The sequence below is a fragment of the Lissotriton helveticus genome, chromosome 7 (genome assembly GCF_964261635.1).
Source record: "Lissotriton helveticus chromosome 7, aLisHel1.1, whole genome shotgun sequence".
Taxonomy (NCBI): Eukaryota; Metazoa; Chordata; class Amphibia; order Caudata; family Salamandridae; genus Lissotriton; species Lissotriton helveticus.
Genome location: NC_136068.1, coordinates 302,957,301 through 302,981,457, shown reverse-complemented (window position 1 = coordinate 302,981,457; position 24,157 = coordinate 302,957,301). Strand labels below are relative to the sequence as shown.

At 45.7% G+C, this 24,157-nt stretch overlaps 1 protein-coding gene across 8 annotated transcripts in view; it reads right to left on the bottom strand.

Moving 5' to 3' along the window:
* DLGAP4 (DLG associated protein 4) overlaps nt 1-24,157 on the bottom strand; it is a 543,333-nt gene that overhangs the window by 2,860 nt on the left and 516,316 nt on the right. For all 8 annotated transcript variants that reach the window (XM_078652094.1, XM_078652096.1, XM_078652095.1 and 5 more), the window contains 2 exons: nt 7,073-7,164; nt 6,502-6,654 (listed from right to left, as the gene is read on the bottom strand). In XM_078652094.1, coding sequence (XP_078508220.1) covers nt 6,502-6,654; nt 7,073-7,164 — 245 coding nt within the window. The remainder of the gene's footprint in view (nt 1-6,501; nt 6,655-7,072; nt 7,165-24,157) is intronic.

Genomic DNA, 24,157 nt, shown 5'->3' with positions numbered 1-24,157 from the left:
TTTCTTGTGAATCTAGAATAACCTAAAGCTGCAAAAGGAAAACGTTACCCTGTAAGCTTCTGTTTTATAGTGATGTTGAGTCACATGCTCAGCATGCCCCTGCCATCGAGTGATGAGCTCCTGTGCTTGAAACATATTTTACATCGAAGAAATCTCTCGAGTCACACATGATATGGTGACTCTCCTTATGCTGCCATTGTGTATGGCACCAACCCCATGTTGGATTGTTTTTTACCCAGTGGGTTAGAGTGGTTCTGCGTGGTGCAAGAAAGTGGTACATACGTGGATTGCTAAAGACTTAAGTATACAAGAGGGAGAAAGATCTGCAGCCAGAGCCACGCGCATCTGGGGGGAGTGTGTGCATAGGTGAATCTACAGCTCCAAACGCTACGAAAAGATGCTTACCAAGTAAATACAATTTTCCATTTGTGGCCTGTGTTGCTGTAGTAGATACACGTTTTGCATACACTGGAAAGCAGCCCCGCTGTTTAAGAATTGGCTACGTGTGAATGGAGCATAGTTCTGTAAAAGGGACCATAGGACTGTCTGTCCAACTAAAGCCAGCTGTCGAGCAAGAACCTCCAAACAGTAGTGTTTGGTAATAGTGTGTGGGGCGGGGTGTGCGTGTGTGTGTGTGTTAGTGAGTGAGTTGGGGGGGGGGGGGTGTTTGGCCAAGTGGCTACTTTCCAAATACCAGCTAGTGGACTGTTTCTAAGGAAAGCCATTGAAGTGGCCTTTTTTGTGGGGAATGTGATATGAGAGGTACAGGGAAAGCTCCCTTGGTTTCAAAGTAGCAGATTTTGATGCACTTGACTATTTCAATAGCAGAATCTGCTAGATGGACAGGCTGACCTTTTGAGGATTGCTAACAGCTATAAAGAGCTGGTCTGTCCTACAAAATAGTTTAGTCCTTTCAATGCAGTACATGAGAGCCTTCTTAACGTCTAAAGTGTGGAGGGCTTCGTCTGCCAATGTCTATGGTTGTGAAAGAAAACTGGAAGCTCAAAGTCTGGTTGAGATGAAAGGGGTAAATATCCATGGGCAGAAACTTCGGGTGGTGTGTAATACTACTCTGTACTTACAACCTGGACATAGGATTCTTGTAATGCGAGTGTTTGTAGTGAACTAGTCTAGAGTGGGGATATAGCCATTAACAATGCAACCTTGCATGAAAGGAACTAAAGGGGTACAAATGCATTGACTCTAAATGGAGACCTATGAGTCTGGTGAGGACTATGTTCAGACTCACCTGAGGGGCTGGTGGTACTCTTTGGGAAATATTTTTTGAGGACCTCAATAAAAGTTTTGATGACTGGTATACTGTACAAGGAGGCGTGTTCTCAATTCTGCAGGTAAGTGGCTAGGGATGCAAAATGGAGCCTAACGGAAGGGTACGCTAACCCAGAGTGTGGCAGATGAAGGAGGTGGCGTAAAATGTCCTGGACAGCAGGGTTTACTGGCTCTATGCAGTTTCAGATACAGTAGTGGAGAAACCACTTTCATTTGGCTGTATAGCAAGCTTGAGTAGTTGCCAGCGTGCTTCCTTGAGGATGTTGAAGCACTTTGTGGGAGGTTTTGGTAGCTGAACTATAGAGCCTCAGGTGCCAGATCGCTAGGTTGAGCTGTTTGGGGTCTCGATGTCTGATCTGTCTCTGGTTTCTGGTAAGAAGGTCCGGACTATTGAGGAGCTTATCATGGGGATTGGTGGTCATTTTAAGTAGAGTGGAGAACCAGGGCTCTCTGACCCATATGGCAGCTACAAGGATGAGTGTCTGTGATGTTTGTTTCAACTTCCGACCACTAGTAGAAGAAGCCGAAAAGCATTAGCAAATATACCTTACTAGTTAGTCTGAAGTGCATTCCCCATGGGCAATGGGGGGGACCTGGGGGCAAAGCTTGGGCATTTTGCGTTCTCTGGGTTGGCAAACCGGTCTATCTGTGGCGTTCCCCAGTGTCTGAAGTAACTGTTTATGTCTCTGGGATTGAGTTCCCGTTTGAGGACTTCTTGGTTTGACCCGCTGAGTAGGCCAGCTAGGTTGTTCTCGGTTCCTGCAAGGTACTGCGCTACCAAATGGATGCTGTGATGAAGAGCACGGATCCAAATCGAATGAGTTAGAAAGGTGGAAAAAGTGAGCGCTGCCTTGCTTTTGTAGGAAGTACATTACTGTCATCTTGTCCGTTTGAACTTGTACAACCTTGCCCTGTATCTGCAGGAGGAATGCTTTGTGGACTAGCTGAATTGCTAGGAGTGTAAGGTAACTGATGTGCAAACCCTGCTATTGTGGGGTCCACAATGCTTGTATAGCTTTGAGACTGAGATGAGCCCCCAACCCCCCCCCCCCCCTTTTGATGCATCTATGGTGTTGGTGACGTGCGGTGAAGGTTCCTTGTTAGGCCGGCCCTGACACAGACTGTTTCTGTTCCGCCAATGCAGAAAGCAATAAACAATGACTTTTACCAACACTAGATCCTCCATTAGACCGTTGGCTTGGGATCATTGTGACTAGTAAGCACATGCAGTCTGGCATGGGGCACTATGGCGATATAGGTGGCCATCATACTCGGGCTTGTAGAGGAAGAATTGGATAAAAAAAAGGAGGGATAAGCTGTCGTTGATTAGTCTGTGGAATCCATCCTTCTTGGGGATAAGAAGTACAGAGATTAAACCCTCTTCCCTTGGTGTGGTGAAGGGACAGTTTTGGCGGGTCCTCTAGAAGAAGCAAGTCATCCTCTTCGAGATTTGAGTGGTGCCATGTGGAATGTTAAAGGTGGTATTAGTGAAACTCTAGGTAGTTACAATGTTGAAATATGGCTAGAACTAATTTGTCTGAAGTGATTTCGAACCAGTGGTAGATGGAATCATTGATTCTTTCCCAACAGGAGTTGTGCGGATCTGTAGGTAGTCAGTGTTTTGTGGTGGAGGCTCTCGTGTCGGAACCTCCTTTACCTCTTCCTCTTGTGTAAGCTTTAGGGAATTAAGGGAGGTAGGGTTGCTGTTGCTACCTCTGGTATGAGCTTGCACTTGAGAAGGCAGACATAGTTGTGCGGATCTGTAGGTAGTCAGTGTTTTGTGGTGGTTGTGGAGGCTCTCGTGTCGGAACCGCCTTTACCTCTTCCTCTTGTGTAAGCTTTAGGGAATTAAGGGAGGTAGGGTTGCTGTTGCTACCTCTGGTGTGAGCTTGCACTTGAGAAGGCAGACATAGAATCTCCACGGTATTGCTGCCTTTGAAAGGGCCCTCTCTGGCTAGTGGTCTAGGAGGCCCCTATGGTTTTGCCATATCTGTATCATCCCTAATTTTCGAACATATGGTCGACCTGTGACCCAAACAAATGTTCCTCTTAAAGGGGAGACTAAGTAGTTGTTATTGCACCTCGGATTTAAACACCAAGATTTGGAGGCATGCAAATTGCCAAATGAGAATTCTTGTATTGACTACCCCGTGTTGCAGTTTCTCCGGCATCCAAGGTGCAAAGCATTGTTGCAATAGAAATGGTTTTGACATCTGTGACTGGCCTTCTGTTTTGTACTCGGGCAGCTGGTGTTGAAGCAACTCCAACATTTGGTCCCAATGGGCACTATCATATCGTGCCAAAATTGGCAACATGTTAGTGGTTAGGTACCCCAGTGGCCACCTTCTTGACTCCTGTGTTAAACTTCCTCTCCTTGTCGGGTGATGGGAGTGTCCATCGTAACCTGAGAGTTTGCATGCTACTGTGCAGATTGGACAACTAAGGAGTCTGGTTCTACATGTCTCCGGATGTACGGTGGGTCAGGAGGTGTGGCCTTGGGGTTACTACCCTTGCCCTGAACGGACCCTTAAACGACTCTGTAGCTGGTTTTAACATGCCCTTTGCAAAAACAACAGTTGATAGACAGAATGCAGAACAAAGTCATACATTCACCCCAGTACAGAGATCTGGGCCTAAATCCATCGTTTTTTGCTCATCATGCCATTCTAGTTGGAACCCAGCCATATGCAAATCAGTCTTGACCCTGTGCCCCATGGGAACAGTCCAGCCCGAACTGCCAAGCCAAGCCAGGTCCTCCCTGGACTGGAAACAAGCATCCTAGGACCTGTTTCGGGCTTTCAGCCCTCATCAGCCATGATAGTTTGATTCCAGATGCATGGAGAGCACGGGATTCACGTCTGAGCATACCCGTCCCACTACAGGTGACAAATGCAAAAACAACAGTTTTAGTTGGAACGGAAAAGTACGCTCCATGTTAGACAAAGTCTTAACCAAGCACTCGTCCTTCTCCGGAAATTCAGGAAGGATACAGGTCTGAATGAGTATTCGCAGGAGGACCTGTAGTACAATCATCCCAGGGGTCATCCCATCCACTTGGTTTTTCAGAAGTGTTGTATGGCTCCTCCATGTAGTAGAGGTTGTATGAGTCGCCGAGGACTAAGGTGAATGAGGTGTATATGCCTTTGGAAGTGTCTGGAAGTGGAAGGAAAGGTAGAAGAGGAGCTTGAAGAGGAGGAAGAGAAGCATGCAGAGGTGGTAGCTGAGAATTGGAAAGGCAAAGTGGACGAGGCTACTACTCTTGTCTTTGCGTTTCGCAACCGGTTCTGATGCCAAGGCTAAGTCCTCCTAGAAGGTTGGCTTCCGTGGTAAGATGTCTAGACCCAGGACGGTGGGGAAACAGTCGACGGGCACCTTGATCCTGGAGCTCTGGTCGTCACACCAGAACCCAATGGCAGGAAAAAAAAACTAACATGGAGTCTGTACCCATGCACAATGCCAGCATAAGGAGGTGTGACCATATAGGTTGTGACTTGAGACTTCTTCAAAGAACATCTTGCACACGGTCGAGCCCAACACCAGTTGGCAAGAGCATGCAGAGCATGTGTTTCTACAGCAACACATGCTATAAACAAGTAGTTTCCTACATTTGAGAAGGATCCAAGTCAGCCAATCAAAAGGATTGTAAAGATGCTATGGCTGTTTATCACTTGCAACCATATCTTGATCAAAGGAACTCCAACTTTCAGAAAAAGCACCAAACTAATTTCAAAATTAAGAAAAGTGCATGAGAAAAGGGAGACCAAGCTCCGAGTTTGCTAATGAAAGGGACAGACTTCAAATGGGGACTAGAGGTGGCTAGTTACTGGCTGTCAGCCTTTCAAAGAGCATGTGGCGAAACTCATCTTTTCCAGTGACGATGGAAAGCAGAAGCAGGGATACGAATGTGGAGTAGTATATAGTATTGGATATCTTCTTCCGAGTCAGCTGGCAGTGACATATGATGCAGACAGAGAGTGAAAGATGCATTTACATGAAGAACTGCCTATTGAGGCCTGTGAAGGGAATTTTAGCAAGGGGGGTGGGGGGTGTAGGATGTAGGTGTGTAGGCATGCCAGCACAGTATTGGCTAGAGCTGCTTTTCATTGCTCTGTACAGTGTTATGGATGGGGAGAGTGTTTCCGTAAGATGTATCTTCACCTCATCCCGGATGGCCAAAAACTCAGGAGTGCCTGAAGAGTATGATTTTTCAACCCCGCCCCAGTGGTGGAGGAGCAAGAGTGGACACAGTTCCCCTGATAATGTATTATCACTACATTGTTTGGGGAAGGTGTCATTGGTGCCCCTGTAGATTAACTATTATCCCTTGGAATCCTGATGACTCGAGACCAGGATCATCCTCAGCTGCTCCGCGTTGCCATAGAGGTGTGGTTGGGGAGATTAGACAGCTCTTCAAACAAGGTACTAAAAGTGAAACTAACCCAGCAGCAAGGTTTATCACAAAAAATGCACTTTGAAACCATGTTAGACTGAACAAATTTAGAGTGCTACCATTTTAAGGCTCCACATCAGCTGCTCATGTCCTGATCCTGACGTTACGGCACAGGTTGGAAGTGGGGTGAATGCAGTCATAAGAATGTTTTAAATAATATGAACTCAAAAACAATAATAATTCTCTCCATTTAGAGCATCCAGGCTTTCTTAAAGCTCCAACCTATTTTCATGAGCACAGGCTCAATCTGCTACAATGAAACCAGACAATAAGGAGTCTGAATGCAACAAGGGTAAAATCTAAGATGCTGCCCTTCATAACATCTCAAATTCCATTTGAGGAGGGGGGCACACAGGCACCTTTTACATTCCCTCACCCACTGCCAAGACCCTGACGGCACGTTGACTCTGTTGGGATTCACAGCTTTGCAATATGGACTCTCAGAAGACCATGGCAAGTGGAAAATCGACACGAGGATAAGGATCTTACAAATAAAACTATGAACAAAAAAATATTATTTTAAAGCTTGATATATGGAAAATACCATTGGATCCCATGGTGGATAAAATGCCGGTGTTACAAGCTTATGCTTCATTGTTCATGTTTGCTTGGATCCTAATCATCTCATCTTATTGTTTCCTGTCACTGACAAAAATGTGCCTGTGTCTAAAGATTAGGACGAATATCAATGTTTTGATTACTGCCACTACTTGACCCAAGCATTTCCCCCTCCCTTGCTTCCCCAAACCATTCATGCTCACCTTTTTTTCCGGCGTTTCTGCTAGCTGCCAGCTGTTGGACTTGAGTTGGTAGAGTTCATCGAACTTCATGCTGATGTCCTCGATGGAGAGCTGCAGGAGGTCCCAGAAACCAGCCAGGTCTTGGGCAGTTGGTCGAGGGTTTGCGTTGGGATTCTACATGAAAATGAGAACATGAGGTAAATTAAACTGAAACAGTTAAAAGTGCAAAACTGGAATTGATTTTTGGGATTTTGCCTTAAAGTAGTTGGGGAAAATTATAGCCAATTTTGTGGAACCATGAGGCCCCACCAAAATGTTTGGATTTGATGAAGACCCTACAAAGGGCAAACATTTCTTAAACAAAAATGCCAAGCAATTATACTTTTCAGGACCGACAGAAGTGGATGAAGAAGCGAGTTCTACATTAAGAAACAAACACCTAGAATTAAATCAGACCATGTAGCCTTGACTGACAAATCAAAACGCTATATATGTAGAGATGGGCTGATGAATGGTCCAGAAAACGGACACTGTATTTTCCAAAGTACCCTTTCCTTCATGACAAATCGATACATTCTACAATGTTACTCACCAAGTTCTGCTCACAAAGGCCTCGAAACTGTTGAAACTTCTGAGAAACGAGCAGCTGGGCACTGCCAACAGCACTGAGCACCTTCCCGACCACTGACAAAGGAAAAGCACAGAGGTTAAGGGAAGCAGGGATGGAATAACCCAAGACACTGTAGACATTTTAATTCAGATCTGTGTATCTGCGTCATAGCATCTGACTTTGAGTGCGCATCTAATCCACGTTGTGCATATGCGTCTTTGCAGTATTAAGACCCACATGGATCTAGCTGTATAGAACACAAGCAGAGTCCAGAATGTTTGGCAACCCCACATTATACAGGAGATAATGGCCTAAGCATGGTCTTTTTTAATACTTTAATTTTCTCACGAGAACTTACAGCCATCTAGGCATGCATTCTTTACACAGGGTTAGCGTTTTTAAAGTATCTACTTAATATTTATTAAGTTAACGAAAGTAAATGTGTCTACATAGAAATTGAAAATCTTTGAATTAAAAGTTACTGCTAAAGCATACAGGTAAGCATCAGATGCAACAAGCACAGCATACTTCCAGTAGAAAATAAACTCATGTTTAATTCTAGGTTGCATTTCTCAAATTTAGATTTTAGCAGTTTAGTTATGTTAACACGTGCTTGAAGAAAAACCTCTCTCAAATCACAGAGGTGATAATACAGTACTGTATTTAAAGGACATGTTCTTGATTGAATTAAGTGTGGATTTGGCCCTGAAACAAATCTTAATTTTGAACTTTCAGGAGGTTTACTGCTTGCTGCCAATCGTGCCCATTTAGCTTCAGTCAACAAGTTTTGAGCTGTTTGCACCAAGTCATCTCTCAGGCCCATGATGGGAGTATGTTTCAGTTCATTTTAATCCCCCTAACTAGCCTCCAAGTTCCTATTTTGGGTATTCAGAACCATTCTAAACCAATGTTAGGAGAATAAAGCCATTGTATTTCCCTCTGGCTCAATAAAGTATAAAGAATACCCATACAATCTTATATGCTGACACTTAATGAGGTTAAGGTGAAACGTAAAGAAAGCCTTCCAAATATCTTTATCGAGCAAATAAAGTGCCAGTCGTGTAAAACTATGACAGTGGGTATAATAACGTTACCAACTGCTTCTACTTCATAAATGACAGGACACTGAGAGCCTGTTAGTGCAACACTGCATGTCTGCTTTGTCTAAAAGCACAGCTGCCGAAGGGGGAAGGAAGGGAGGGCAGGTGGAAGGGGGTGGTTAAGGATGGCATGCAATTAATATTTTGTTCACATTTGGGACAGGGAGAAGAGGTCATATTATATATGGCTTCCCCTTTACTTCTTTGGCTCAGCCTAGCAGGTGTAAGCAATGGCAGATGATATTTTTTTTTTGGGGGGGATACATTTAATTGTAGATTGTTTTTTTTCCCACAGCAAGGTTGCGAGTGACATCAAAGACAAATTGAACTTTGCTCTTACTGAGGACGGCAGAGGCCTTGGTCCTTTTTCAGCATTAGAGTACAACACAAGCAACATTCAGTCCCCAGTTCTAATGCCGGTACCCTCTCTATGGCTCCACGGCCAAGAGAGCTTGAACTTTTCTCTTGGGATCTTCGTAAAATGGACAAGAGGTTCTGTAAGAGTTGTTGAAGCGTGGGTGTCCTATGTGGGGGATAAGCGGATTCTGCGTAGGGTTTTGAGCAAGGCAGGAAGAATGGTGCTCAAGCTGATTCGCGGTAGAGTATGGGATACAAGAAAATTACTAAGGTGCTGCCAAGTCAGGGGAAAACCCAAACAACCCTGTTAGTGTGTGGGTTTGGACCCACACTGAAACTTGAAACAAAGTCCTGGGCACACGTTCAGAGTATAGGTATGCAGTTCTGATTCTTCCTGAGGTAAAGTAAGCTGGGGTCGACACCAGTAGATTCTTTATGCTGAATTTTTTTATAATTCTTAGAATACATAGAAAAAACAACCAGCCAAAACGTGTTTAGTCACCTGGGAATTATCCCATTACTCTTCAGGTCTGTATGGAAAAGATGTCTAAACATGCGATATTGCTGGACCGGTGATAATTCCAACCTGGTCTCATCGGGGGTCGTATGGACAGATTTTGTGAATAGAACGTGGTGGGTGATGCTTAGGGGAGGACGGGTAAGTCACGACCCCTGTTATCAGGATCCAGAAGTAGTAAGCGTGCGGGTGTGTCCGTCTGATGAGTAGTCCTATGTTCGAGGTAGCAGGCGAATGTGTTCAGGATCCGTCTCGCTTTCTGGTTGCGGATATGACATGAAGAGAAGGGAATAACCGTGTTCTAGTATCTTGCGCGCCCATTGGTCGTATGCGCTACTTCCCTACCTGGGAGGTAGAAATGATCCGTCTTCCCACTGGGAGTTATTAAGCCATAGAGGACAATTTAAGGTGGTTCTGCGACAGCTCCAGGAGGAGTTTGGTTAAGGTGTTGCCCCCCCGTGCCCTGGACGCTGTTGGCTTGAGTCTGTACCTTGAAAGGGGTGACAGGCATGCAGTTGTTGAGGAACAAAATGCTTTGCCTATGATTGTATTTCCTGCTGAAGTCTCAAAAAGGGCAAAGTTGCTGGGGGAACTGCTGAACAGGCAGGGTTAGGCCAAGAGACTATGCTGTTGCCTAGCTCTCTTTAAACCTTTCCAAGGCCAAGTCAGCCTTCTCTCCACAGAGCCCAGAGTCATCAAAGGTCATGCCCATTAAGGGTTGCTGGGCATCATTTGAAGACACCTCACTGGTCTTGGCTATCCTAAGCAGTCAGTAGTGTCAGACCTGAGCATCTGGAGAACTTTGATGCATCATGGCAGTCTCTAATGAGGCACTGTAGGATTGGCCAGATGTCATCAGGGACAGTTGGCAAGATGTCCACAAGTGATGCAAGCAACTCCCTCAGAATCAGCTAATGTTGACTGATCTAAGAGCAAGGCTGGCAGACTACAACATGCGCTTGGTGGTGGTGAGAGTTTTGGGATTATGCCTGCTTGTAGATGCCTGCACCACCATGCTTTCTGGGGTGGAGTGTTGGATTGGGAAGTCCAGATCACCGTGGGACAGGTATATGCCACCTTGCAACTGGTCTACTAACTGTGGGACAAGACGCTGGCTTTGAGCAGGTTCCCATCAGTGCGTCCAAAAGGGATTTGTTCAAAGGGAGCAGAGGCTCCTGATTAATTTGGCCTGGGTGAAGAACCTCAAGAAGAACATTACTTTTGACCTCTATTGTGGGTATGTGATGTCCAAGACTTGTGCTGACCTTAGAGTCACAGAAGCAAAGGAGGCATATTCTTCTGTAGCGGTGTATTAGGAGAAGAAACATCAATGTTTGGTGATGTGTCCAGAGAACTGGCATCCTGCAATTCCAAACATAAGTTTGTCATCATCATCAGGGCTCTAATCTTTAGAATGATCGTAACTGGAATAGTGACAGTAATTGCTTGCGACTCGGGCTGTAGTAGTGGAGCTTCAGAGTCTGATAATACCAACCTGCTACACTTATGGCCTTGGTGACGGTGTCGATCACAATATCAATGGGGTCTTCAACGCTTCGACATGGTGGATTCGGGGAGCAGAGCTCAAAGATGGGACATGCCTCGAGTAAAGAGGCACGGTCAGCATTGGGGACCAGCCCACTAGCTGTGAGTCGACTGGAAGCCGCCTTGGATCCACAGGGTACAAAGGCGCTCCAGCAGGATCAGGAGGGGTACCAAAGATCTTATCTAGGTCTGTTTTCAGCTCATAAAACTGTTGCGGAGTTAACGATGGTCCGTGAACGGCGGAGTGCATCAGGAGCAACATTGGATTTGGTCTCAAAAGTGGGAAAAAACTCTGCGGCTTAGAGGTACTCTGGATGTTGTGCAACTTCGGGTGGTGGGAATGGCAGTATGAAGGAAAGCTAAGTTTGGATGTTTTACGTTTTGTGTACTTCTAATTACCTAAGTTTCGGGACTTCGACGACGGTCGGTTACAAGATCAGCATCTGCAGGGCATTTGTGCCCTCAAGCGAGATTGGCTTACTTAGAGTTCCTTAGAAGTTCCACAACAACAGGTTTGGCTTGGCGGTCATTGATGGCCTTTCGGATCATGATCGCCCATCAGTCACACCATGCATTCATGCTTGGAGCAGAGACAACAGAGGCAGACTTTGTGGGTGTCTATCACCAATATTTAGCAGTTGTAGCCCCTGCATGGTTTGAACTATGGGGTATTCGTAGAGAACAGGTCCCTGGCTTACTGGAAAATTTGAGGGAATAGAAATTCTTTTGAGTTGACAGGATTCAAGGGAGCTGCGGATCCGCGTTGGATGGTGTAGAAAGAAAGGAACTGACGTCAGCGCGCTGAGGTGGCACAGATATAGTGGTTCCGATGTCACATCCAGGCTGGGACAGAGTTGACGTGGAGCTGCAGAACGCTACCTACTGATGAGCGAGTGAATTGCTATCAAAATTCTACGGATCCTGTCTAGCACATGGTGAAATTCACAAGGTGATGAATCAGCAGTTAGAAGTCTCTAGTTTCTTTCAGTGCTAAGTACTATAACAATTGTGCTTTTCTGATACTTTGGGTTTGGATGTGCTCTTGTAAAGGGCAGATTGTTGTTGCACACAGTGAAGTTAAACAATAGCTTAAGTAGGCTGACCCAATGCCCCAAATTGTATGCTGTAGCGGGCGAATGATAAATGTGAAGGATACAATATCAAATCAATAAATGAAGACGGCTGTCTGAAAGCCTTATATATAATAGTGTTATACATATGTATTTTAATAAAATCAAAAAGTTATTGGCGAATGCAGGACCTAAAAACAGAGGACAAAAAAAGCTGGGCTCTGTTTTGACCAACAAGCGTACATGATGGTGGATCAGATTTACTGTACGCTGTTTAAGGACAAAGACAGATGAAGCTTGGCTGTAAGGCCTTCAACTATTAGGAAACCTCACGATTCAAACACATTTAGTTACGTCAGTCAAGCAAAGAAAAACACTTCACAAAGGCACACATTGTTAAATTAGACAAATGCACTACCCAGTCAATTCTGAAAATAGAATTTGAAATTGGCCACATATTGTGTCAGCTAAACTATGCTTATACCAGTTTAATCAAGTAGCAAATGCTGATTACATTTATGGACATGAATCGATGAACATTTGCAAACCAATGCAGCACAGATCAAGTGTTCCTGATTAGTGCTGAGATCTGTAGATCAAGTGCTAAAGAGACAAGCTCCTGACATTCTCAGCAGGGCCTCCACACTAAGGCTCTAACAAGGATAATCTATGATGACGCTGTATGCTACCTCAGTGACAAGAAAAAAATACAAGAAAGAACGGAGATGAATAGTTACTTACCTGTAATCTTTGGTTCTCCAGTATTGGTATCTTTCATAGATTCACATGCCTGAATCATTCCCCGTCGTCGGAGTGGGTGTCCCACAGTACATAAAAATAGCAATAAATATGCATAACAAAGGTATATCCTAGGTAGATTAGAACCAGGAAGTAAAATAGCCAGAAGTTAATAGGAAAAAATCTTCCACTTGCATGTCTCATCCAAGTCATTAAATACAGTCCAAACTACAGCCAATCAGGCGACAGTACCCTCCAGAATGTTCTCCTCAGAGGCTCAGGCGCTCAGATATTCTAGCACAAGTGTGATCTAGAGTGACAGAAAAGAAGAGCCTCTGAGGTGAGGTGGGTTGGCTGCATGTGAATTTATGAAAGATACAAATACTGGATAACCACAGATTACAGGTAACTATTGTTCTTCTCCAGTATTGGGGTATCTTTCATAGATTCACATGCCTAAATCAGAGTAGAGAGCAGTAAATCCATAGTAATACTCGTGAGATTCTGATAACGATATAAACATATGCATAACAGAGGCAATATGTAATCACAGATATATATATATATATCTCTCTCTCTCTCTCTCTCTCTCTCTCTCTCTCTCTCTCTCTCTCTCTCTCTCTCTCTCTCTCTCTCTCTCTCTCTCTCTCTCTCTCTCTCTCTCTCTCTCTCTCTCTCTCTCTCTCTCTCTCTCTCTCTCTCTCTCTATATATATATATATATATATATATATACACATATACACATATATAAAATTATAAATATATTTACATAAGCAATCATATAAGATATGTACATAAGAAAAACCAAAGAGGAGGAGGGAAGAACAGAGGCTCACCTTATTTAAAAAGATTACGGAGACCCGCTTGTCCCACAGATGTGTCTGCACTGCGGACAGCCTCCAGACAGTAGAGCTTAGTAAAAGTGTGCCTGCTGGACCACTTTGCAGCTCTGCAGATTTGTTTAAGAGGCACACCAGCAAAAAAGAGCAGTAGAGGAAGAGATTGCTCTAGTAGAGTGCGCTCTCAGGGTTGCTTGTAATGGTCTGCCTGCATGCTGATGGCAGAAACAAATTGCAGCAGAAATCCAACGAGCAATGGATTGTTTGGATATTGGATGTCCTGTACAAATCTTTCCAAAAGCTATTAATAGCTTATCAGATTTTCGAATTGAGGATGTCCTCTGTAAATAGAGTTTGAGACATCTCTTACCATCAAGAGTATGCAAAGCCTTTTCCGCAGGGGATTTGTATTAGGAAAGAAAGTCTTTAAAATGACCGGTTCGTTGAGATTGAAGTCCGAAGGTACTTTAGGGATAAAAGTGGGGTTCGTGAGTAGCACTACTGAATCCCTGGTGAGTTGAAGGAAAGGCGATTTAATAGTGAAGGCTTGAATGTCACTGACCTGCCTAGCAGATGTGAGAGCTAACAGCAGAGACACTTTCCATGAAAGGAACTCCAAATCTGCCTTATGAATAGATTCAAAGGGATGGTGCATGAGTTGTGAGAGCACAATGTTCAGATGCCAAGATGGAGGTGGACGGCGGATGGGAGGAAACATGCGAAACAATCCTTTGAAGAACTGCTGAACGATCCTAGAGGAGTAAAGAGTTGGAACCATCCTGTCAGAATCTGGAGATAGCCGCTAGGAATACTTTACAGGTAGAATGTGAAAGGCCTGATCTCGCCAAATGCAAAAAGTAAGGCAAAATTTGTTCCGGTTTTGCATGGATTTGATTAATGTTGGTGGCTTGACACCAGAGGCAAAATCGTTTCCATTTGAACCTATATGTCTTTATTGTGGAAGGAGCTCTAGGATTGGCCAAGACTTCCATAAAGTCAGAAGAAATGTCTAAGTGAGCGAATTCAAAGTGCTCAGGTGCTAGGCTACTAAGTGCAGAGATGCAGGATCTGGGTGGCAGATCTGTCCATTCTGAATGGATAGAAGGTTCGGTATTGGACGCAACTGAATGGGATTCCATTTGGAGAGAAGGAGGAGTTCGGTGAACCAGAACTGGCGAGACTACCTGGGAGCTATGAGTATTGGGCGACAAGGCTCCTTCATTTTCCGGAGAACCCTGGGAACCAACGGTATCGGTGGAAAAGCGTTAAGCATAGATCTGCGACCAGTTCATCAGACACGCATTCCCGCGCAATCCCTTGTGGGGAAGCCAACTTGCGAAGAATGGGCATTTGCGGTTCAGACTGGTCACAAACAAGTCCAGATCAGGTCGATCCCACTTCTGAAAAAAAAAGTTGGTTGATGGAGCTCCCACTCGTGATTGGAAATTGTCGATCTGCTGCGGGAATCCGCGAGAACGTTGGAAACTCCCGGGACATGGACTGCTGTCAGACTTATCCGATGTCCGATTGCCCAATCCAAAATCTGCTGGGCTTGCTGAGACAGTAAAGCGCATCTTGTCCCTCCTTGTTTGTTAAAGTAGTGCATACTTGTTGTGTTATCCGTCCGGATCAACACTGCCTGTGAGTCCTTGCAGATGTGCTGCCCATCCTTCGAGGGAGGCGTCCATGATGATGACATAGCTTGGAGCTTCCACTAGTAATGAGCACTGCTGTTACGTTTTTCTTGCAAGTCCACCAGCGTAGAGCTTCCCTTATCTAAGGATTGATGTGGATGAGATCGTCAAAGGATCCCGAAACATGCAACTACTGTTTGTTGAGCTCCTCTTGCAGAGGTCTCATCTTGAGACTGCAGTTGGGGACCAGGGGATTGCAGGATGAAAGCATCCCCAGAAGCGACTTGAAATGCGGGACTGAAACGCACCTTTTTGATCGCAGTAGCTGGGTGAGTTTGCAAAGTTTCAGTTGCCTTTCGTTTGAGACAAAGGCTTGAGTCAGCAGAGTGTCTATGGTGGCTCCCAAGAACGTTCTTCTTAGCGATGGAATGAGGTGAGACTTGTCGAAATTGATGGAGAGGCCCAGAGATTCGATAAGAGACTGACAACTCGGAGTATGGACGTTTGCGGTTGTGAAAGAATTCACCTTGATAAGGCAGTCGTCTAAATAAAGAAACATGTGAATTCCCTCAAGTCGCAGGAGTGTAGCCACAGGTGCGAAGACCTTGATAAAGACCCGGGGCACGGAACGAAGTCTGAAAGGAAGGACTTTGAACTGGAAGTCCCTGCCAGCCACTCTGAACCTCAAGAACTTTCAGTGTCTGGGTAGAATTGGTACATGAAAATAAGCGTCTTGGAGTCAAGGGCGGTCATGTGATCCCCCGGGGCAGGACCGCCGGAACAGAAGCAGGAGCTTTCACAACTTTCAGTCCTTCCTGCCAAATGAAATCAATAATTGGGATAGCCCGTATTTGTTTCCTCGGTTGATCTATAAAATCGTAAAGGGAACAATCATCCTTTCTTGTTTCCATAGGAAGAAGAAATCGTTGTGTAGCCCTTTCCATGAGAAGATGAAAAACTCCAATGTCAACAGGAGGAGAGTCTGCAGGAGTGGAAGGAGACGGAGTTTGTATTTGGTAGTCATCCCATTCCGTAAGGAGTGATCTGTCATCCAATTCTCCTTTCTCTCTGTCATCGTCAGAGGTGTGAGCGTCCTGAGAGCGATGCAAAGGTACTGGAGAATGTGGCCTGGGCGACCTCAAAGCTGATGAAGATTGAGTAACAGGTGTAGGCAGTATAGAAGAAGCAGATTCAGATGGAGGGAAACAGCGATAATAATCGTCCAACGTGTACTGCAGATTATTTAGAAGAGCCAAAGGCATTTGGGCCGTAGGAATTGGATCTGGAGCCAAAGGAATCGTCTCCGGGCAAAAATCATCATCTTGATACTTAATGAGGAGCTCAGAAGGGCTCCTGGCAGTATGAAAACCATCACCCTCATCTGATTCTTCATCATCCTCTCAAAAATCCAACAATTGCACGGGTAACATAAGAGGAACTTTAGCAGGGGAGATGGTAATTGGAGAAAGGACCTACAAAGAAGATCCGCGTCTTTGTAGCAAAGGAGGCGCTGCTGTCGACAGAGGCAACTGCGTAGACGGTGTGTCTCGTAGACGATGTAGAAGATGCTGCAGGCGTAGACGAAGACCAAACCTGAAGAGCCGTACATGAAGACAGTTGTAACGTCAATGAGGCAGCTGTCGACGAAGTAGTCGTCGACGAGGCAGGTGTCGATGGAGTCATCATCGACGAGACGGACCTAGTCAACGAGGCGGCTCACTCTTTTAATCTTCGTTGTCGAAGGAACGTTGATTTTACCTCTTTCGTCGACGGGACTTGTCTTACGGAGGCGGATACCAGCGTCAAAGGCGAAGATGCCGATGACATTATCATCTGTGGCTTCGGCGACAAGAAAGTAGCAGTCGACGCAGCGACGGAAGGCTTCGTCGACGAGGGACCCCATTTCTGAGGTAAATTTTTGTCAGAAACCTGTTTTGAAGCTTGAGACTTTGCAGTCTTTCTCTGGCATAGAAGGCATAGTTTTACTCTTAGAAGATGGAAAGGCCTTTTTTTGAAGCAGAAGGCAGCTCAGCACTCTTGGAGGTGAGCTGCTTTTTCAACACCTTAGCCCCAGGAGTAGATAAGTCCGTGTCAGCAGTCCTCTTCCTAGAGGAAGGTGTCTGAACAGAGGCAATACTGCCAACTTCAGATAAGGGATTGTCCTGATCTTTAATCTTCTGCAGCCGCAGAAGTAGACGCCCCTCTCTGTCCCTCAGAGTCTTCTGTGGGAAAGTTTTGCAGATCTTGCAGTCTCTCACCTGGTGGTCACGATACAAGAAGTAAATGCACTTCTGTGGGGATCTTCTGAAAACAACCGGAGCTTCCCACAAGATTCACAAGGCCGAAAAAGAGATTTATTTGAAGAAGACATCATGAAATGAAGAATTTCCAAAGAAAACTGAGAAGTACTGAGCAGAGCTCAGGGAGACTCCCTTCACACCACGTGCAGTAGAAAATCTGATCACCCCGAGCCTCTGAGGAGGACATTCTGGAGGGTGCTGGAGCCTGATTGGCTGTAGTTTGGACTGTACATAATGACCTGGACGAGTCATGCAAGTTTTTTCCTATTAACTTCTGGCTATTTTACTTCCTGGTTCTAATCTACCTAGGATATACCTAGGTTATGCATATTTATTGCTATTTTTATGTACCGTGGGACTCGCACTCTGACTGGGAAGGATTCAGGCATGTGAATCTATGAAAGATACCACAATACTGGAGAATAATAGTTTCTTAATAAAACGCTTCCTCGGCAACGTGATAGGAGAACGCAGGAAAAAAACACATTTTACTTATTTCTCGGCTTTAAAACCCAGCCCATTTTTATTGCTTTCAAAGCTGAAACTGGATACATTTAATAATAACCTGCGCGTGCTGTGCCACACAGAATGAACTGAAGACTGCTACCTTAGTTATAAACTCAAGTATAGGATGCTGGAACAGAGCAAGCAGGTGCATACAGCACATGGCACATTGGTGTGTTTTTAGGTCTCGCCTGAGATAGCACATGCTGTTGTGGCATTCTGTTAGCTTCCCTGGGCTTAGGTACACAAACGTAGAGATTCTCGAGGTCCCCTGAAGACTGGCAAATGTTGCTTTAAAAAAACTTTAAAAAATGAGTGGATGCATGCATCTTATACTTCTGCAGCAACAGAAAATTGTTAAAGTACACGTCTAAAGGAGGCAGAGTCGTGGTCTCTTTTTCCTTATAAAGAAATAGGGGCACATTCATGCCCTCTTTCTGGTCATTGGACTGGTTAGGCTTCTCCAAAAAGTAGGAACGAGCCCTACTGCACAGGTGGCCTAGTTGGCAGGGGCGGTGGAGGTTGTAGTTACCACTGGAGGAGACCTCTTCAAAAGTGGTTATATGGGTCCTGTGGTGGCAGTGGAGAGAAAGGGTGGCAAGTCACCAGGGAAGTCATCTGAATATGTTGGCCTTGTCTGAGGCTTGGCCAGTGGGTTTGTCCTGCCTTCCCAATACCTCGACTGGACTGCGGACTGCTTCAGGGAAAGTAAGTTTCAGTCTGATAGTTTTAAACAAAATTGCCCCGTAGCCTTGAAAGACAAGGCCTTTGCAATGTGTAAGAGGTTATTAAGTCTCAGCTGTAGCACTTGGATGAATCTCATTGAGTTGAAAGTGACTAAGTTCACCCTGTACTGCTGGAGAATCACATCAGTCTGCAAACTGAACAGATTCTTCCCATCAAATGTGAGGTTAATGACTTACTCCTCTGACTCAGGCTTATAATTTGAGGATGTAAACCTAAACTTTGATTGCCTCAGCATTGATAGATTGGATTTCATAGCCATGGTGCCAGCATAGATGAATTCCAGATTCATTTGCAGTTTGTGTACTGCAGGTTCCCTACCCAAGTTGAAGATCATGTTGTACTCTTCCTCAGCCTAGCCTTGGAGCCACAGGGAGTACCTGGTGAACTTGTGCCACAAATAAAGCTTATAATATGGCACAATATCACTTCCAATGGATAGCCTCAAGGAGATATCACCAGACTGGAACACTTACCAACTGGAACACTTACCAACTCAACTGCATGTGTCCAGAAATCAGTCTATTGTTTTTGAGAAAATAATGCTTTGCCCTTCAGGATATAAGTATTCACGGAAGACTGTGATGTGTGGTTCCAGATAAAAAAGACTATCAGATCACTGAAGACATTGTAATTCTTCTATTCAATGAAAGGGAGATTGCATGTTCTAAGAGAGGCTACCTCCATATCTCTCAAGCTTCCTTGTGGATTTGTGGCTGAAGAGCCAAGGCAGATTTGGCGAAGGAGCTGTGGTTGCCACTAGCACATATGTGCCCTCATTTTCTGATGGGGCTTAGCATCCTCAATGGACAGAACTTCAAAATCTTTGGCAATCACCGCATGGTAGAACCTGGATTGATGCAGGTCCCTGTGATCTCTGGCACTGGTTTCCACTTTGGTGAGCAGGTGAATGATCAACCACCACATGGGAGCAAATTTCAAGGAGAGGGCTCTGAGATGGACCTATAAGATAGTTGTCCAGTTCAGAATGTCCAGTTAGGACAGACAGCTGAACATCGAAAGGCGCTAGGGGTGTTACTTGTGAGCACCAATAGAGTGAGCAGGAGCTGCAGCCGAACTTCCTAGACTTTCGTTTTTTAACCTTTGCACAAAGGAAAGAGTCAAGGCTGAGGACAAAGTCAGCACTAAAGTCATAGTGGAGCTAGAAAGGAATTCGAAGGTCATGGATCAGCTGTGGCTGGCTGAAGAGTGTGACAAATGAGACCTATCTGCCACCAAGTCTCCTATCCCTGAGCTAGGTTAGAGTTCCAAAGCAATGGAACCACATTACTAGAGAGACACACAAGATTCCAGTAGTTCAGCCGGGCAACACATTGCCAAGCCTTCTACCTTTAAGTTTAGAAATGGCAGGAATAGAGGTGGGTTTACTTAATTTTTGGTACGGCATGTCTCTGGTGTCAGAGTGGCCACCAAAGAATATGCCCCAAGATGCTAGCACAACAGGAGCTGGTTCCTAGCAGTGCTTCCACTTTAGCCTCCTATTTTTGAGGGGCCAGAGGGAAGACTGATGGTGTACCTTGAATTCCGTCAATCAGTTCTTTTTGCATTTGTAGCTCCTAAGTGGGACGGCTATGCCTAGAGGTAGGTCCCATACTCTCCATGCCTCTGGAGTGAAGCTATCCTAGCTGATGATGATGGGTGATAGCCCAAATCCGGTCCCAAAATGCTGGTTTCCGGTCCAGGGAGTAACTGGCCTGGCAGTTCGGGCTGAACGGTTTCCATGGGGAGCAAGATCATGGATAATTTCCATAGGGCAGGGTCCAAACAGGAATGACATGGGGAGCAAAAAGACGACAGGTTTAGGCCCAGATCTCTGCACTGGAGGAGAATATGTGACATTGTTTAGCATTCCGTAATTTTTAGAAAACACACACATTCACTGGATGATGTCATCAGTGATGTCATTTGAGAGGTCATCAGTGATGTCATGAGTGATGTCACTGTCCATGTCATGAGTGATGTAATATGTGCCTTCATCAGCAGTGCATTGTGGGCTGGGAGTGGAAAAACTCATTCACTTGGAGGCTTTCAGCTCATTCATAGTGTGGCAATTTCCTTCTACTGCCAGTGGGACTCAAATATGGAGAAGGAGAGTCAGGAGATGGGGTTACTTATGCTAAGCCTGTGAAATACACCCAAGCACAGCAAGAGCCAGGCTTGAGCAGCATTTTCAGAGTAATCAGAGAAAAATGAAACTTAAATACCCTGACCCACACCCAGGGATGCAAGGAAGACTTGCTTAATCTATTGGTGGAACAGACAGCAGCTTGATGCCCAGAAGAGAATGGCTTGATGCCATAAAGCAACAATAGATTACAACTTATGCACCCATATTGCAATGTCTCCGAAGCAAGCTATGTTTTGGGGTCACTGAAAGGTCCGTAGTCGCCAGATGCTGGACTCCCCTTCCCCAACCACGACAACTGGATAGGTCTGCAAAATGTTGTATGTTGGTACAGGAGAAAAAAAATGTTTTTTCCCCAATCAAGCATATTCCAGTACCCTAGAGTACTTTCCACTGATTGTTTAGGGCAAAGGGTAGACTAACTTGGTATGTGTCTTGCTGATGTGATGGCCCATGGCATGGCACTAGGTGGATGAGACCTGCTACTCATTTACTCCCTCTTCTTTCTAAAGAGAAACTCTAACACCTCCTGCAATATCCGAGACCTTGCTTTATAAGCAAGCCATCCACTTCTTGGTGGACCTCATTCTAATGGTAGCACACAGAGTTCATGCTTGCATGGATGCCGGTTTTGTGGGTAAGACCAAAAAGGTTTCTGCTGGTCAGATGCTGCAGGCATTTAGTGACACAAAGCCCATAAAAAAGTAGTAGTGTGGTACCATTATCTACCAAAGTTTAAGGAAGATGACGAAGGAGGGAAAAAAAGCTAACTAAACAAGCATTGAAAATGCAATAGGTCTCGCAATAGAAGAGTTTGACATTTTTCGTTTTGCATATAGATGAGTGGCGTTGCGTGGATGAGTGGCGTTGCGTGGATGAGTGGCGTTGCGTGGATGAGTGGCGTTGCGTGGGTGAGTGGCGTTGCGTGGGTGAGTGGCGTTGCGTGGATGAGCGGCGTTGCGTGGCTGAGCGGCGTTGCGTGGCTGAGCGGCGTTGCGTGGCTGAGCGGCGTTGCGTGGGTGAGTGGCGTTGCGTGGGTGAGTGGCGTTGCGTGGGTGAGTGGCGTTGCGTGGGTGAGTGGCGTTGCGTGGGTGAGTGGCGTTGCGTGTGTGTGTGGCGTTGCGTGTGTGTGTGGCGTTGCGTGTGTGTGTGGCGTTGCGTGTGTGTGTGGCGTTGCGTGTGTGTGTGGCGTTGCGTGTGTGTGTGGCGTTGCGTGGGTGAGTGGCGTTGCGTGGGTGAGTGGCGTTGCGTGGGTGAGTGGCGTTGCGTGGGTGAGTGGCGTTGCGTGGGTGAGTGGCGTTGCGTGGGTGAGTGGCGTTGCGTGTGTGAGTGGCGTTGCGTGTGTGAGTGGCGTTGCGTGTGTGAGTGGCGTTGCGTGTGTGAGTGGCGTTGCGCGTGTGAGTGGCGTTGCGCGTGTGAGTGGCGTTGCATGTGTGAGTGGCGTTGCGTGTGTGTGTGGCGTTGCGTGTGTGTGTGGCGTTGCGTGTGTGTGTGGCGTTGCGTGTGTGAGTGGCGTTGCGTGTGTGAGTGGCGTTGCGTGGCTGAGTGGCGTTGCGTGGCTGAGTGGCGTTGCGTGGCTGAGTGGCGTTGCGTGGGTGAGTGGCGTTGCGTGGGTGAGTGGCGTTGCGTGGGTGAGTGGCGTTGCGTGGTTGAGTGGCGTTGCGTGTGTGAGTGGCGTTGCGTGGTTGAGTGGCGTTGCATGTGTGAGTGGCGTTGCATGTGTGAGTGGCGTTGCATGTGTGAGTGGCGTTGCATGTGTGTGTGGCGTTGCGTGTGTGTGTGGCGTTGCGTGTGTGGCGTTGCGTGTGTGAGTGGCGTTGCGTGTGTGAGTGGCGTTGCGTGTGTGAGTGGCGTTGCGTGTGTGAGTGGTGTTGCGTGGGTGAGTGGCGTTGCGTGGGTGAGTGGCGTTGCGTGGGTGAGTGGCGTTGCATGGGTGAGTGGCGTTGCATGGGTGAGTGGCGTTGCGTGGGTGAGTGAATGGTTAGCTGTTGCTTATGCGACGTATAGCACTTAATACTAAAGTAGGCAGACCTTCTTAGCCTTTGTGAGAATAATAGCAAAATAAAAATAAAAACCAGATCAAGTCAAGGACGCAAACGGCACCATGCTATTGTTTATTTACTCAGATGATTTGCATAAAAATGTAACTTGTGAGCACGTTTCTCTAACTCTCCAATAATCCCATTACAACACTTTGTACAAATGAGATTGGGACTCATCCTTCCGAAGTCGAGAAAAATGTGCAACGCTGTGTTGAAGTTAATTTTTTTAATTAACAAAATGCAAATAATGTGGAGAGATTTCAAGTGATTCAGGAATGGGCGCCCTTGTAAAGAGAAAGTATGGCCGGCCTGGGCAGTGATAGGGGAGGAGGGAGGAGAAATGCGAGTCACGGCAGCAGCAGCCTTTGATGTGCCTGCCGGCCGGCCGTGAATAATTAGGGGGTGAGAAATGCGCTCGGAGGGCTGCCTTTGATGTGGTAATGCGAGGCAGGCAGGCAGGCGGCTGGTGGCATTGTGCACGCGCTTTTTAGGGCTTGCGCAAGCGCAATGACCTAAAAAGCACATGCACTTGAAGGAATCGCCAGTGGAATCGCCAGTGGATAAACACTGGATAAGCCCCTATAGAGCTTCGCCAGCTATGCGCTGAAGCGCATCAGCAGGCGAGCCCTAAAAAGTGAATAAAATAGATCGTGATCAAGGGATTAAGCCAGAGCTCAGAAGTTGCTGACTGCGCCAGAGAAACTGGTTTGATAACATTCAGAAGAAAAAAGGAATTTGAGATTTTGTAGATTCTCTTTAGGTTGCCAAGCTAGATTCCAGTTTCATTTCTCTGCTCTTGATGTTTAGCTGTACAACAGCAGGCACCATCCTTGCCTTTACACAAGGTAGAAGGCAACAGCTCATGTCACCAACTACCATTCTTGCCCGTTTGGCATCTCTTTACTCATCTGACAGCATCTCAGCATTGCACATATTGGTATATGATTTCTGGTAAACCAGTGCTGCTGCCCATACTTTAGGTATGATTACCATCATCATCTGTGCGCCTATCTCTCACACCTCCTCTGCCATGCAACATGCGCCCCAGAGAAGATAACACCTCTGGTGATTTCACACACAACACAAACACTTCTTTCGTAAGATGCAAAACAATGAAATAGTCCTAGCGTATGTGGTACCCGCCCGTAAATGTGCTATGGCACCTTACTTTGGGGAATGTAACACTATATAAATGCTAAATTATAATTTATAGAGCTAGAATCGAATTAGCAGTATTTTATAGAGTAAAAAAAAAAAAAAAAAGTTTCAAATGAAATACTAGATTCGGATAATACATATTTTTTCAAATGATATGCTGTAGATATTTAACCTAAATGCTGATAAGGTGTGAGGAGTTGAGCTGGAGGAGGGATTAAGCTTACTCATGATAACAAAAGCCCACCGAGTGCAAAAAATTGATTATCTATGCACATACGTATGTATGTATGAGTACATTTTAATAGTGCAATCAATGGCACAAACTGGGCCGCGGAGCTGAACAGAAGGCTAGTGGACATTCAGGAATATAG